The 12,659-nt window shown below is 45.7% G+C and overlaps 1 protein-coding gene across 2 annotated transcripts in view; it reads left to right on the top strand.

Moving 5' to 3' along the window:
• The first annotated feature begins 10,571 nt into the window (after positions 1-10,571).
• The window catches only part of MSRB3 (methionine sulfoxide reductase B3), a 103,494-nt gene continuing 101,406 nt past the window's right edge, over positions 10,572-12,659 (top strand). Inside the window, exons 1-2 of one of the 2 annotated variants that reach the window (XM_026648787.1) lie at positions 10,628-10,715; positions 12,029-12,155. In XM_026648787.1, the coding sequence (XP_026504572.1) occupies positions 12,080-12,155 (76 nt within the window). In that variant the 5' untranslated portion in view covers positions 10,628-10,715; positions 12,029-12,079. Of the gene's footprint in view, positions 10,716-12,028; positions 12,156-12,659 lie in introns of both variants that reach the window. The other variant, XM_026648786.1, reaches the window with a different exon arrangement.

Here is a 12,659-nt window from a genome sequence, read left to right on the forward strand (position 1 = left end):
CCTGGAATGGAAAAGATTAGGGATATTTCTCAAGATGTTGAAAGGATTGTAACTTTAAAAAAAAGTCTATTTAAGTCTGTTGCAGTTATAAACTTACTGCCATAAAAGGAATGTGCTATATGTTGGTACGCTGCCAAGTTCGGGAAAACAAAAATATAACAGAGCTCTATTTTAGTGCATCAGACTTGAGACGACTGGGAGTAGAAGGAGGGATAATCCAGACTGACCCAATTTTACTTTATTTTGAAGAAGTCTTGCCAGTTGTACTGTAGGGCAATAGTAATTTGGAAATGAAGCAGTTGCATGCACTGACAAGGCTCAGAGACTCTAGGTACTTCTTAACCGGTACTGTTTAACCATGGATCCTTTCTCCTCCTGGGCTTTTGGGACTCCATACTTGACTGGTTCACCTCCAAACTCTGCAATCACTCCTTTGGTGTCTACCTCAGCAGCACCATCACCACCTCCTCCTGTGCCTTATGGTGCTCTCTGTTTCCTGTTCCTCAGTACTACGAAACCTCCCTCTCCTACTTCAAATCCCTCCTGAAAGCTCAACTTTTTCCCACAGTCCCTCAAACAATGTTCCTCTAACTTTTTTTTTTTTATTGTGAGCCCCCTTTGTAACTCTCGTCAGTCTGCTTTGGACTTAAATTACTCAAGATAGTTTGTGTCATCTGCACATTTTGTCACCTCACTACGTACCCCCTTTTCCAGATCATTTATGAATATGTTGAATAGGACTGGTCCCAGTACAGACCCCTGATGGACATCACTGTTTACCTCTCTCCACTCTCACCTTTTATTCCTACCCTTTGTTTCCTGTCTTTTAACTGAAGTCCCTGGCAGTGCTTTCAGGATCATCTAAGGATCCTTAATTTACTTTAATGACAAGCCTTTTGTTATCCTAATCACCTGCCTCTGTTATAAACAAACTCCCAGCCCCAAAGGCTGTGTTGCTCCCAGCTTCTGAACTCATCCCATATTACACTCAAGCTGTTGCAGTTAAGAGGTCTGTCTGGGGCTGGGGCAGAGGTGAAAGTAAACCGGTCCAGTCTGGTATGGCATACCGGCAAGAGCCGGTACGCTGTGCCGGACTGGACCGGCTTCTCCAGCGGTGATTTAAAAGGCCCAGGGCTCCAGCCGGAGCTCTGGCAGCCAGGCTTGGGCAGGTATTTAAAGGGCCCGGAGCCCCGGGCCCTTTAAAGTGCTGCCCGAGCCCTGCTGCTGGAGCTCCGGTGGCGCTTTAAAGGGCCCAGGGCTCCCCGCAGCGGCCAGAACCTCTGGCCCTTTAAATCACTGCCTGAGCCCCGGGGCTCCTGCAGCCGGGCTCGGGGAGGATTTAAAGGGCCCGGTGCTCCTGCCACTGCAGGGAGCCTCAGGCCCTTTAAATTCCCACCGGAGCCCTGCCACTGCTACCCCGGGGCAGTGGCGGCAGGGCTCTGGCAGCGCTTTAAAGGGCCCGGGGCTCCCCGCAGAGGCAGGGCTCCCGCAGTGATTTAAAGGGCCTGGAGCTCTGCGGCGGCCGGAGTCCCGGGCCCTTTAATTTGCCCCTGAGCCCCAGGGCTCCCAGCCGCCTCAGCAGCTGGTAGCTCCAGGATGATTTAAAGGCCCTGGGGCTCCCAGCCACAGCGCCAGGGCCTTTAAATCTTGAAAGTCCCCACCTCTTCCAGTTGAAGCCACGCCCCCGCCCAGGACTCTGGCATACCGGTATGTCCTTTAAGTTACATTCACCCCTCAGCTAGGGTGAGTAGACCTCCCCTGGATAACTCTCTGTTGCTGGTTCCAGTTCCAGTCCCCCACAATTGACTCTGGTTGCAGAGTGCAGTGCTCTGTTTCCTCTCCTCTTTTAGCAGTGGCCTCTACTAGAAGCAGCTAGATTAGCTCCTGCTTCTTGTTTCCATCCTTTTTTCAGACCTCCAGGCAAGAGCCTTCACTATAGGTTAAAACAAGGAGGAGAAGCCAGCCCAACATATATAGCAGGGGTGGCCAAACTTACTGACCCTCTGAGCCGCATACAATAATCTACAGAAGTTCGAGAGCCGCAAGACACGCACAACCTGCCTCGCAGGGCAGTGCCTGCTGGGATACGGAGCTAAAGCCCTGAGACCTCCCTCCCTACAGGGCAGAAGCCCCTCGCCCCATCACTTGGCTTCAGGGCGGAAGCCTAAAGCCCCCTGGCCCCCCATTCTGGTGGAGAATGGGAAGGAACATGGAGGGGGGGCCTCCGTGAGCCACAACGTAGCTGTAAAAGAGCTGCATGCGGCTCACAAGCTGTGGTTTGGCCACGCCTAATACATCATCTAAGCCCTCCTTGAACCACTAGCGAGTGATATGTGGTCCACAGTTTGGGAACTGGCAATTTAGACTGTAAAACTCTTTAGAGAAGTGCAGCATCTTAGCTATGGTGCTGTCAGGGGCGGCTCTATGTATTTTGCCACCCCAAGCATGGCAGTCAGGCAGCCTTCGGCGGCATGCCTGCGGGAGGTCCGCTGGTAAGGCGGATTCGGCGGCATGCCTGCGGGAGGTCCGCTGGTAACGTGGATTCGGCGGCATGCCTGCGGGAGGTCCGCCGGTCCTGCACCTTCGGCGTCCCTGCCGCCAAATTGCCACTGAAACCACGGGACCGGCGGACCTCCCGCAGGCATGCCACCGAAGGCAGCCTGACTGCTACCCTCAGGGCGACCGGCAGGCCTCTCCCTGCGGCTTGCCGCCCCAGGCACGCTCTTGGTGCACTGGTGCCTGGTGCCGCCCCTGGGTGCTGTATACCAAAGTTAAGTAACAAAATAATGAGGAATCAATGCTGTGGCATCTCCCTGAAGGCAGGAAGCAGGAGTAGTTGTAAAAGAGGAATGATAATGTGCTTTTATTTTCCATTTTTATTAGTGGTCTAGAATCCAAAAGAGTCAGTTTATTTTGAACTTCCTCTTACCCTTCCCACATCATTTTTTATTTGTTCCTGGGATATATTTATATTTCTTTTGTCATACCAACAATTCAGAAAGCTGACCTTTGGAATACACAGACAGATGCTAAAGTGAACAACTTAGCAAACAAGAATATCAGAATCAGATGGCAAAGGGTCATGAACTCCTCATCTCTTACAGCTGTTACCAGAAAGAAGCTTTAATTGAATTCAGTAACTAAATACAAATTTTGTCACTTTCTGACTTCCTCAAATCAAATGTAATTTTCCTATTATACAGAGAAATCACTTACATCAAAACTAGAATTGTTATCCTGATATCTAGAAAGGAAATGTACAGATACCTCACAGAACTGGAGTCTGACACCTTTGATTACAGTGAATATTTTCTTACTTTACCAGAGCCATTGAAATCAGTAGAATTACACAAGAAGTAAGGAACTACTCAATATGAGTAAAAGTTTTAGAATCTGGCCTGTATTTAATATTTTAAAGGCCTTGCTTAACTGTAAAGACCATTATGTTAGACTATGTAAGTTTCTGAAATTTATTGTACAGCAGACCCTTGATTTTATGAACACCAACCTTACAAATGATATATGGGTGCATGCTGTTAACTATTAATGATTTGGAATACCTTACTCCTATCATGCAGCAGCTCTTGCCAGGGATTTTAATAGAAAATCTGGAACATGTGCAATTTACATTATCAATTGATATATTTTACAAACACATGAAAATCTAGACATGCATCTGACGAAGTGGGTATTCACTCACGAAAGCTCATGCTCCAATACGTCTGTTAGTCTATAAGGTGCCACAGGACTCTTTGCTGCTTTTACATGAAAATCTAGTGCCTAAGACCTCTCATAAAGGTGAATTTCAAAGGTTTTTGAAATGTAACTTTACAATTATGTTCTGAATGCCTCAAGTATGGTAGGAGTAAGAGCTGAAACATACATTAGTCTAAAAGTACCATTTTTATACCAAAAGTACAAAATAATGATTTAAAAATTCAAAAATTATGTGACGCACTTAAAAATTTCCACTTACCTGAATTTCCATAGACAATTTCCAATGCTCCCTCCAAATTTCTGATAGTTGTGGCATTTCAGAGTTCTACATACGTAAGCCCTTGAGTGATTGGGAGTGACTGGGAAGGACTGTGCAATAGCTAAAAAGTTTTTTTTAAATTATTCACGAGGGAGGGCTGGAATAATTGTATACGTTAAATACCACTCTCAATCATGTCATCGAGCATTTGGTACAGAGCTGTTAAGGCACTTAATTAGAAAACGAAGCAAAACAAAAACTCTGAAATAGTTGTTGGGCTTAAATTTGTCAAAACACTTTTGAAATTCAACTTTATGGGAACAGCCTACAAACTCAAAGTCTAGGAAATAGATAGAAGCCACATTGCTTGAGATACCTAAGAAAAAGGTGAAAACCTCATTGTTTGGGACATTTAAAATTGGAAATGCCCAGGCACTAGTAAATGTCCTGTAAGGAACAGTCATGCATTGGCAGTGAGGTGGAGTGGATGACCTTCCAAAAAAAATCTCTTTTCCATCTCTAACTTCTGTGATTCCCTGAGCTCAGTTAAGCTTCTACCATAACACTTTCATCTCATTGATTTGTGTACCATCTTAATGTTTCTAGTTATTTGGGTTTCTCCCACATGACAACCTTCTTGTTCCGCTGGAATTGTTGCAATGTCTTAGAAGGCCCCTGACATATTCATACTGTACAATACCAGTTAATTTAATATACATGGACATAAATCAGGCGTCTTTGGAGCTTGGTGGAGGCGGGTGAAGGGGGACACAGAACACAGGGAAGGAAAGGTAAAGGGTGAGTTGCAAAAACTGGAACATGGAGGAGGAGCTGCTGCCTTCATATAGCTCATATACTATGAGGTGCTAAGTTCTAACAGGCTTCATGTGTAGGTAGCTGAGTAGGTGACTGAACCAGGGGGAAGGGCCAGGAGAAGTGATATAAGGACCCGCTCAAGGATTTGGAGTTCATTATGCTTGGCACTGTGTGTACACACACACACACACACCCCCCCCCTTCCCCAAGAGTTTACAATCTAATCTTTGTACAGCTAAAGAATAAAGTGTAAAATGAAAAAGTAGAAGAAAGAGAGGAACTGCCTGCAGTCGTGAGGGCTAGAAATTTTTTTTTTATATGAGAGTTATACTTGCATAATAACAGGATTCTAGGAGCTGTGGCTTTCAGAAAAACACCTAACATTGCAGGACTCACAAGACAATTATAATATTGACAACTCATGTGATTTTGTTGTAAGTCTCGAGATTCTTGATATTTTACCTATAGCACCAGCTCTCAGAACCATATGATAATAGAGTCTCAGCTCTCATTTTTTTAAAAACATATGTTTCTAGCCTTCATAGTTGTAGAGCTAACACCTTGTAAAAAAAATTACCCAGCTGTATCCAAAAGACTCAAAATCTAGAAGGCAAATTAAAACAGAACCCCTGCATTTTTTTTAACAGTTCTCATGATTTTTAAGCCACACTCATGATTCTGGGGACCTGACTCGTGATTTTTGAACATTTAGAATTGACCATACTGAAGTAGTGAGAGTTGACAGCACTGCAGTGTCACCTTTTCATATCAAAATCGTAAAAGTAAGGTTTTCCTGAAGCTATTGTTTGGGTTTATAATACAAACAAAAGGTTTCCAGATCCCATCTAATGATTTAGTAAGACAATACAGGAGCTAGTGGAATTTGTGATTTACTGTATTTAGATGGTTAACAAGATAGAACATGGGCACTGTGTTTGGAGATGAGAGCCAATCTAACAAGACTGCTGAAATACCAAGAGGGAGATCCACACCCCTGCTCAGGCCCCTTTGCACCAGGTGAAAGGGGCCCTAAAACTAGGGTTGATAGGTATCTGGTTTTCGACTGGAACACCCAGTTGAAAAGATATCCTGGCGGCACTGGTCAGCACCGCTGACCAGGCCATTAAAAGTCCAGTCAGCGGCGCAGCGGGGCTAAGGCAGGCTCCCTGCTTGCTGTGGCTCCGCGCGGCTCCCGAAAGCAGTGGCATATACCGCCTCTGGCTCCTAGGCGTAGGGGCAGCCAGGGGGATCCGCGTGCTGTCCCCGCCACAAGCGCCAGCTCTACAACTCCCATTGGACAGGAATCCTGGCCAATGGGAGCTGTGGGGGTGGCGCCTGTGGATGGGGCAGTGCGCAGAGCTGCCTGGCACCGCCTCCACGTAGGAGCTGGAGGGGGGACATGCCGCTGCTTCTGGGAGCCGCCTGAGGTAAGCGCCGCCCAGAACCTGCATCCCTGATCCCGTCCCGCTCTCCAACCCCTTGCCCCATCCCTGATCCCCTCCCGTCCTCCAAACCCCTCAGTCCTGGCCTGGAACACCCTCCTGCACCCCAAACCCCTCATCCCCAGCTCCACACCAGAGCCTGCACCCCCAGCTGGAGCCCTCACTACCTGCCGCACCCCAACCCCCTGAGCCAGCCCGGTGAAAATGAGCGACTGAATGAGGGTGGGGGAGAGTGAGCGACAGAGGGAGGGAGGGGGGATGGAGTGATCAGAGGCGGGGCCTCGGAGAAGGGACAGGGCAGGGTAGTGGCCTCGGAGGAGGGGTGGGTCAGGGCAAGGGTGGTCAGTTTTGTGCGAGTAGAAAGTTGGCAACCCTACCTAAAACCCTGGTTCCAGTTGGGAGAGAAGCCTTGGTGTAAGGGATGTGTTGAGTGCGTAACTGGGGTGGGAGGGGGTGTCAGGGGTACAGCTGTAGCACACAGCACTGCAGAGATTCTGCACAGTGCTGCAGTCCATAGGGCAGCCCTGGGAGGCTGCTATAACTTAAACAGGCCCCCCTGAGCTGCCTGCATTATGCTGGGGGTCTCTTCAGGCCCCAGAACAGTCCAGGACTGGGAGAGTGCAAAGGTGGCTGAAAACCATTTTACCTACCCTCTCCCTGGGCTAAGCATTCTGTGCTGCACCCCTTAGAGAAGTGGTGGATACGCATACCCTGGGGATATACAGAGGTCTTCCAGGGGGTACATCAACTTATCTAGATATTTGCCTAGTTTTACAACAGACTACATAAAAAGCACTGGTGAAGTCAGTACAAACTAAAATTTCATACAGACAAAATGAGTGAGCAATTTTTCAGTAAGAGCATGCTGTGACACTTTTGTATTTTTATTTCTGCTTTTGTAAGCAAGTAGTTTTTAAGTGAGGTGAAACTTGGGTTATGCAAGACAAATCATACTCCTGAAAGGAGTACAGTAGTCTAGAAAGGTTGAGAGCCACTGCTCTAGAGGCACAGCATAAAATCTCTCCCCAAGAATGGTAATTGGCATTGAAGATACTGGAACAGTGGTTTCCTCCTAAGTTCCTTGTAGTGGCCTGACTTCTTATTTTAGAAATCCAAGTTGCAGGTCTGATTCTGAACCTGTTGAAGTCTATGGCAAAGTAGAAACAGGATCAAGAGATTTAACTGATATCCAGACATGTTACCACTATCAGAGGTGGATTAAGGTTTCGTGGGGCCCTGGGCCAGAGCAAGTGGGGAGCCCCTCCCCACCCCTTCTGCCTGCAGTCCCGCCCCCCGTTCTGCCCCTTCCGTCTGCGGCCCTGCCCATGGCCTCACCCCATTCTGCCCCTTCCCCCGCTGCCCTGCCCCATTCCACGCACAGTCAGCCCCATTCTGCCCCCCCCATTGCTGCTCTGCAACCTTGCTCCTTTCTGCCCCCGCTCCCCCACTGCAGCCCCAACACCGGAGAAAGCTCTGCCCCTCCCCCACCATGGCCCCGGGCCGCAGCGGGCAGTGAGAGCTTCCCCAGCCCTGAGGCCACAGGAGGGAGCCAGAACTCCTCCAGTCCCGGGGCCATAAGTGTAGTTTGACTGCTATGCTTGGGGGGACAAAGTGTGCCCACACATGCGCGCGCACGTGCACGCTGAAGCCAGTCCCCTTGGTTCACTGGATCTCTCCTCCCATCTACAGCAATACCTGGGCTGCCAGTGCTGGGGGGGGGGGGGGGGGGGGGACAGGATGGCATAACGGGGGAGCCCCAGCTGCTGCTGGAACCACTCTGGCATCGGCTGCTGCAGAGATGTCCCTGCTCTGGTGCTGCAGTGGTTGCCTCCCTGCTGGGGCTGCTGCTGCCCAGGGAACGCCACATGCTGGGTTCCTGCTTCCCTCCACCCATTCCCGTATCTCCTTTTCTTCCTCCTCCCCTTCTTCTCCCCTTCTCCTCACCCCACCCCCTTTGCTCTGTCCTCTCTCCTCCCTGCGGGCATCAGGGTTGTAGAGGAAAGAGGAGGGCACTAGGACCCAGGAGGCAGTGTCCAGCTGCTGAGGCAGGCTCCAGAGTGCAGGGGAAAAACTGCTCAGTCCTGCTCTGTCCGCTCCCCGTGAGCCGAAACATGCCAGGGAGGGGGGTCAGGGTACGGGGGTGCCTATTTTTCCAGGGCCCTTCAATTGGCTGGGGACAGGCCCCGTTGGCCCAGTGACTAATCCGCCACTGACCACTGTTCTCCTTCCAACTACACGCTCTCTTACTCTTGCTTGGAAATAACAGGGCAGGGATGTACAGCAGCTTCTTAGGCACATTTATCTTGCATTAGCTTATGCTAAAAATTATATATCTTTTGACTGTATCCTTCTTCCCTCCACCCCCCTTTGCACGTCATTTGTCAGCTTAGATTGTAAATTCTGTGTGGCAGGGATTATGGCTTTGTGTGTGTCTGCACAACACCTAGCTCAGGGGGGCCCTGGTGCTGCTTCAGGCTTCTAGGAACTGCTGCAATACAAGTAATAGAAATAGCGCTTAAACTTCAAAAGAGAGAAGAAAGCCTTCTGCTGTAGTATTTTTTTATGAATGCTAGTTCAGTTTTATTGGGTTTTGTAGAGTTATAGCTTTACATCCTTTATCGATACCTGGGACCAATAGCAACAATTTGGTGAACAGTGGCTTTTTCAGGTGATCAGGGTCTGTCTAGTTTGAAATCTTTGGGGTTTTTAAATAGCTTTTCAACAGCTTACACTTTGGGGACTTGCAGTCCTGTTTACTTGTAACAAAAGAGGAAAAAATAGTTTGTGCTGCAGTGGTAAACAGCCTTAGGTTGTTAAGAAACAAATCTATGAAGCAAGCAGAGGGAAGGCACAACAGGAAAAATGAAACATGAGGAAAATATAAAGAGTGGAGACTAACATTTCTCCCTCCTTTCCCCTCACAAACAAATGTGCCAGCTCCTCTGTCATCCAATGGGACGTACCCATCTAAAGAATAGTGAACAGATTGTAAAAAGTGAAAAAAACACAAATGATGCTCTTTTAGAAAGTGTGAAATTGAGTATTTTTATTTTTCTATCCTCTATTTCCCAGTGCAACAATGTTAGAGAATGTTGTATTTCTAAATGGCTGCAATGGAAGATCTCTGGTAAACTACATATCAGACATGGTATAGGCAGCTTCTATCACACCTTGGCCTACAGAAATTTCTGTCTGAAATTACTGTGTGATGCCAAGGTCTCCAAAATAGCTGAGAGTTTTCTCAGCAGATTACTTTTAATAAATTAGGAGTACTATGTTGTGAATTTCTTATGAGCCAAGCCTACGTAAAATAATATCTACAGGAAACAAAGTTCCCATTGAGGCTAGTGGCAGTTTTGCTTGAGAAATGAGCACAGGACTGGGATTTGAATGATGTAAATGCAGACATTAGGAACTAGATACTAGTCTTATTCTTTGAATTACAGTTTGTATTGTGGTAGCACCCACAGTTTGCTAGATGCTGTTCACATCCACGCAGGTGGACACAGTCTCTGCCCTGAGGAGCTGTTATGCAATCGGTTTTTACAGAAGCCAGTTGACTTCATTGACAAATTCTGCATGCAAATCAATGGTATCTTATGGCCCTAAGGAGTGCATCTGTTAAATTGGTATACATTTGCAGTATAAATTATTCTAACGAGAAACCGATCAGTGATCAAATGGAGAATGCTCTGCCAACAGCCCCCTTTATACTAACGGGGGCTTCAGCTCTTGTGTCTCCACTGACCACGTCTGTGGGGGTGTGGCCTGGGAAGACCAGTGATCTCTCAGAGAAGTAACAAAATCCTGATTAATTTACACTTGAAATCACTACAGAGATGGTGTTCTCCTTTTCACTCCTTCCCTCCTACTTCCAAATTCACTCACGAGAGTCAAAGGAAGTATTTCAGCCTTAGCACTAAAACTTGGCAAATATTAAACATTTCACCTTGCTTGTGTGACTGTGTCATGTAATAGATAGAATTGCTGTATGGGGCATAAGATCACTGACTGAAAGCAAGCCATACCCTTTGTCCATCTTGCTGTATAAAGTTCTTTTTAACACTTTCAGAGTCCATTATCTAACCTTAGCAACACAGCTATGTCTTTGCTAACTGAATGATTTTTCCTAAAAGAGCCTTTTGCAACAATAACCACTAGATGGTGCTCTCCTATTTAGATAATAGTAAAAACAGTATTAACTATAGGTTATCCAGTAAGAGCATGTTGGAGACCCCTACTCTTGGGGCACCCAGCTTTTTAATTGTAGAATACATCTTTGTTCTTTGCCTGACCTGCAGAGTGACATCACTGCCTTTCTTCCTGTTGCACTGTAGCTGCCTGACTCACAGGCTTTGACACAAGCCAGATGGCTGCGATTGGTAGGCGCACAGGCTGCCTGGTACTGCAGTTGATGAAACAGAATAGGAAGACGTTTTATGATCAGTTGCGGGAGCACAATAAGACTGCAGCTTTGCTAGGTAATTACATTTTCACTGCACACTTTACTTCTCACAGTGAAGGTCACTAGAAAAAAATACATTTTTATTTGTACTGTTTATTGTGTATAGATCTTTGATCTTTTATTAGTCAGTAGTCTGCTCTGGAGGATTTTTTTTAACCAGTTCTGCAGTCACTCGTGAAAATGACATGTTTATTTATGTTTAATGGTTCTTTCGAGCTGTTCGTTGTGTGGCACTTACCTTCCTTCTCTCTTTTGTCTCCATTTAGTAACATAAAAATGTTTTGGTTTTGTAGTGAGTTTAGTTTGGAGAAGTCAGAGTTCAGGCATGTTAATACAAGCAGATTTCTGTCAGATACACTCCAGAGTGACGTGATAATATATATTACTGTTTGTTATGTGTTTGTTCTTCAGGGGTCAGAAGAGACCATGCACAGACTTCTCTTCTGGTTCAGGAAATGTACAAGAGAAAATCATTCCTGAGTACATTTCTGGGCATTTCCATTCTGTAACCATTTAAAAAAACGTGTCTTGGAAGAGGTTGAGAGTGGTCCATTGTTATTCAAATCATTAACCATGCGGGGCCTAATCCTGCTCCCACTGAAATCAATGAGAACTTCACGATTGACTTCAGTGGGGGTAGGCTTGAGTCCCCAGTGTCAGTTACTGCAATAATCTTCTGAAGCAGACTGCAGCTATGAATGGCTATCCTCTGAGGCAGCTGCATTTCATCCTTCCTATTGTGAGGTAAACAAAACCATTACCATAGACACATGTTGCATCTTACAAAATAAAAAATCCCCACTGCCATATCCCTCTCTTCTATATTAGTGCCAGCTGGAAAATTGCTTAAATGTATCCCTTGGAGAATTTAAGATATAAATTATCTTTATTTAAAGAAATGATTTCCCCATTATTTTTCCTGATAACTGGAAAGTTTTTTGTTAAAATAAAGTTTGGCTTTGTTTAACCAACCAGCCAACTGAACAGTTTTTCATAATGGTTGGTTTCCAGCGTTCACCACATAGACATGTGTTTTCAGTAAATTTTTAATTGCAAATTTGGGTTGCCCTGCATTGCACGACATTAAGATTTCCCCCCTGCCTGGTAACATAAAGAGCTGCAGCATTGTATGCTATGTATTCTAATTAACAAATGTAAACAAGGTTAAAGCAGAAGGCAAAAAGGGGCTAAACCAACTAATAAATGTGCATTCAGAATTTCTTAGTCCTATGTTTTCTTTTCAGGTAGAATCATAACCATCAGTTTTGCTATGAATGTATCTAACATTTTTGATGTTTTCATCTTTTTTTTTTTTTTTTCCCTACTCAGCTCTTGCCCCTGTTCTTTGCCTCTGGTTTTGTTGGTGAGGATATCACAGTGATGTCTGCATTCAACCTGCTGCATTTGGTGACAAAGAGCCAGCCAGTGGCCCTGCGAGCCTGTGGGCTTCCCTCAGGTTGAATGGGTGCTGCTTGTTGTGTCATGCATATTGAGGGCCCTTTTAGGAATGGGTGTCTCTGCTGCAGGAAATGATACACTATGGTTTACTAAATTTAGTTGTAATTTATTAGAGTTCTCTGTTGAAGCTGGAAGTTTGTTATAAATCACTGCTTTGCTTTTAGTGTGTTCATAGCCCAGATTTTAGAATGCTTTGGAAACATTGTCCAGCTTCCTTGCCCAATATGATATGATATATCTCAAATTTGATAGCATCTTCCTGTCCCCTGACACAGACTATGCAGTTAGCCTGAAAATCACAGTTGTATTACATATTGCACACGGTTTTAATAAGAAATTGCTTAGCAGCATTTAATATATGAAATATTATTATTTAGTAAGTGTCTTAGGAAAATGTTTTCAAAATACTGTTCAAGTGCGTTTAAATCTTTTTCAGCATTTATTCCTTTGTGTGTGTGAAATTTTTATTGTAAAATTACTTTTAATAATAGTGCACACAAAG

The sequence above is a fragment of the Terrapene carolina genome, unplaced genomic scaffold (assembly GCF_002925995.2).
Source record: "Terrapene carolina triunguis isolate 2854851 unplaced genomic scaffold, T_m_triunguis-2.0 Scaffold68, whole genome shotgun sequence".
NCBI lineage: Eukaryota > Metazoa > Chordata > Testudines > Emydidae > Terrapene > Terrapene triunguis.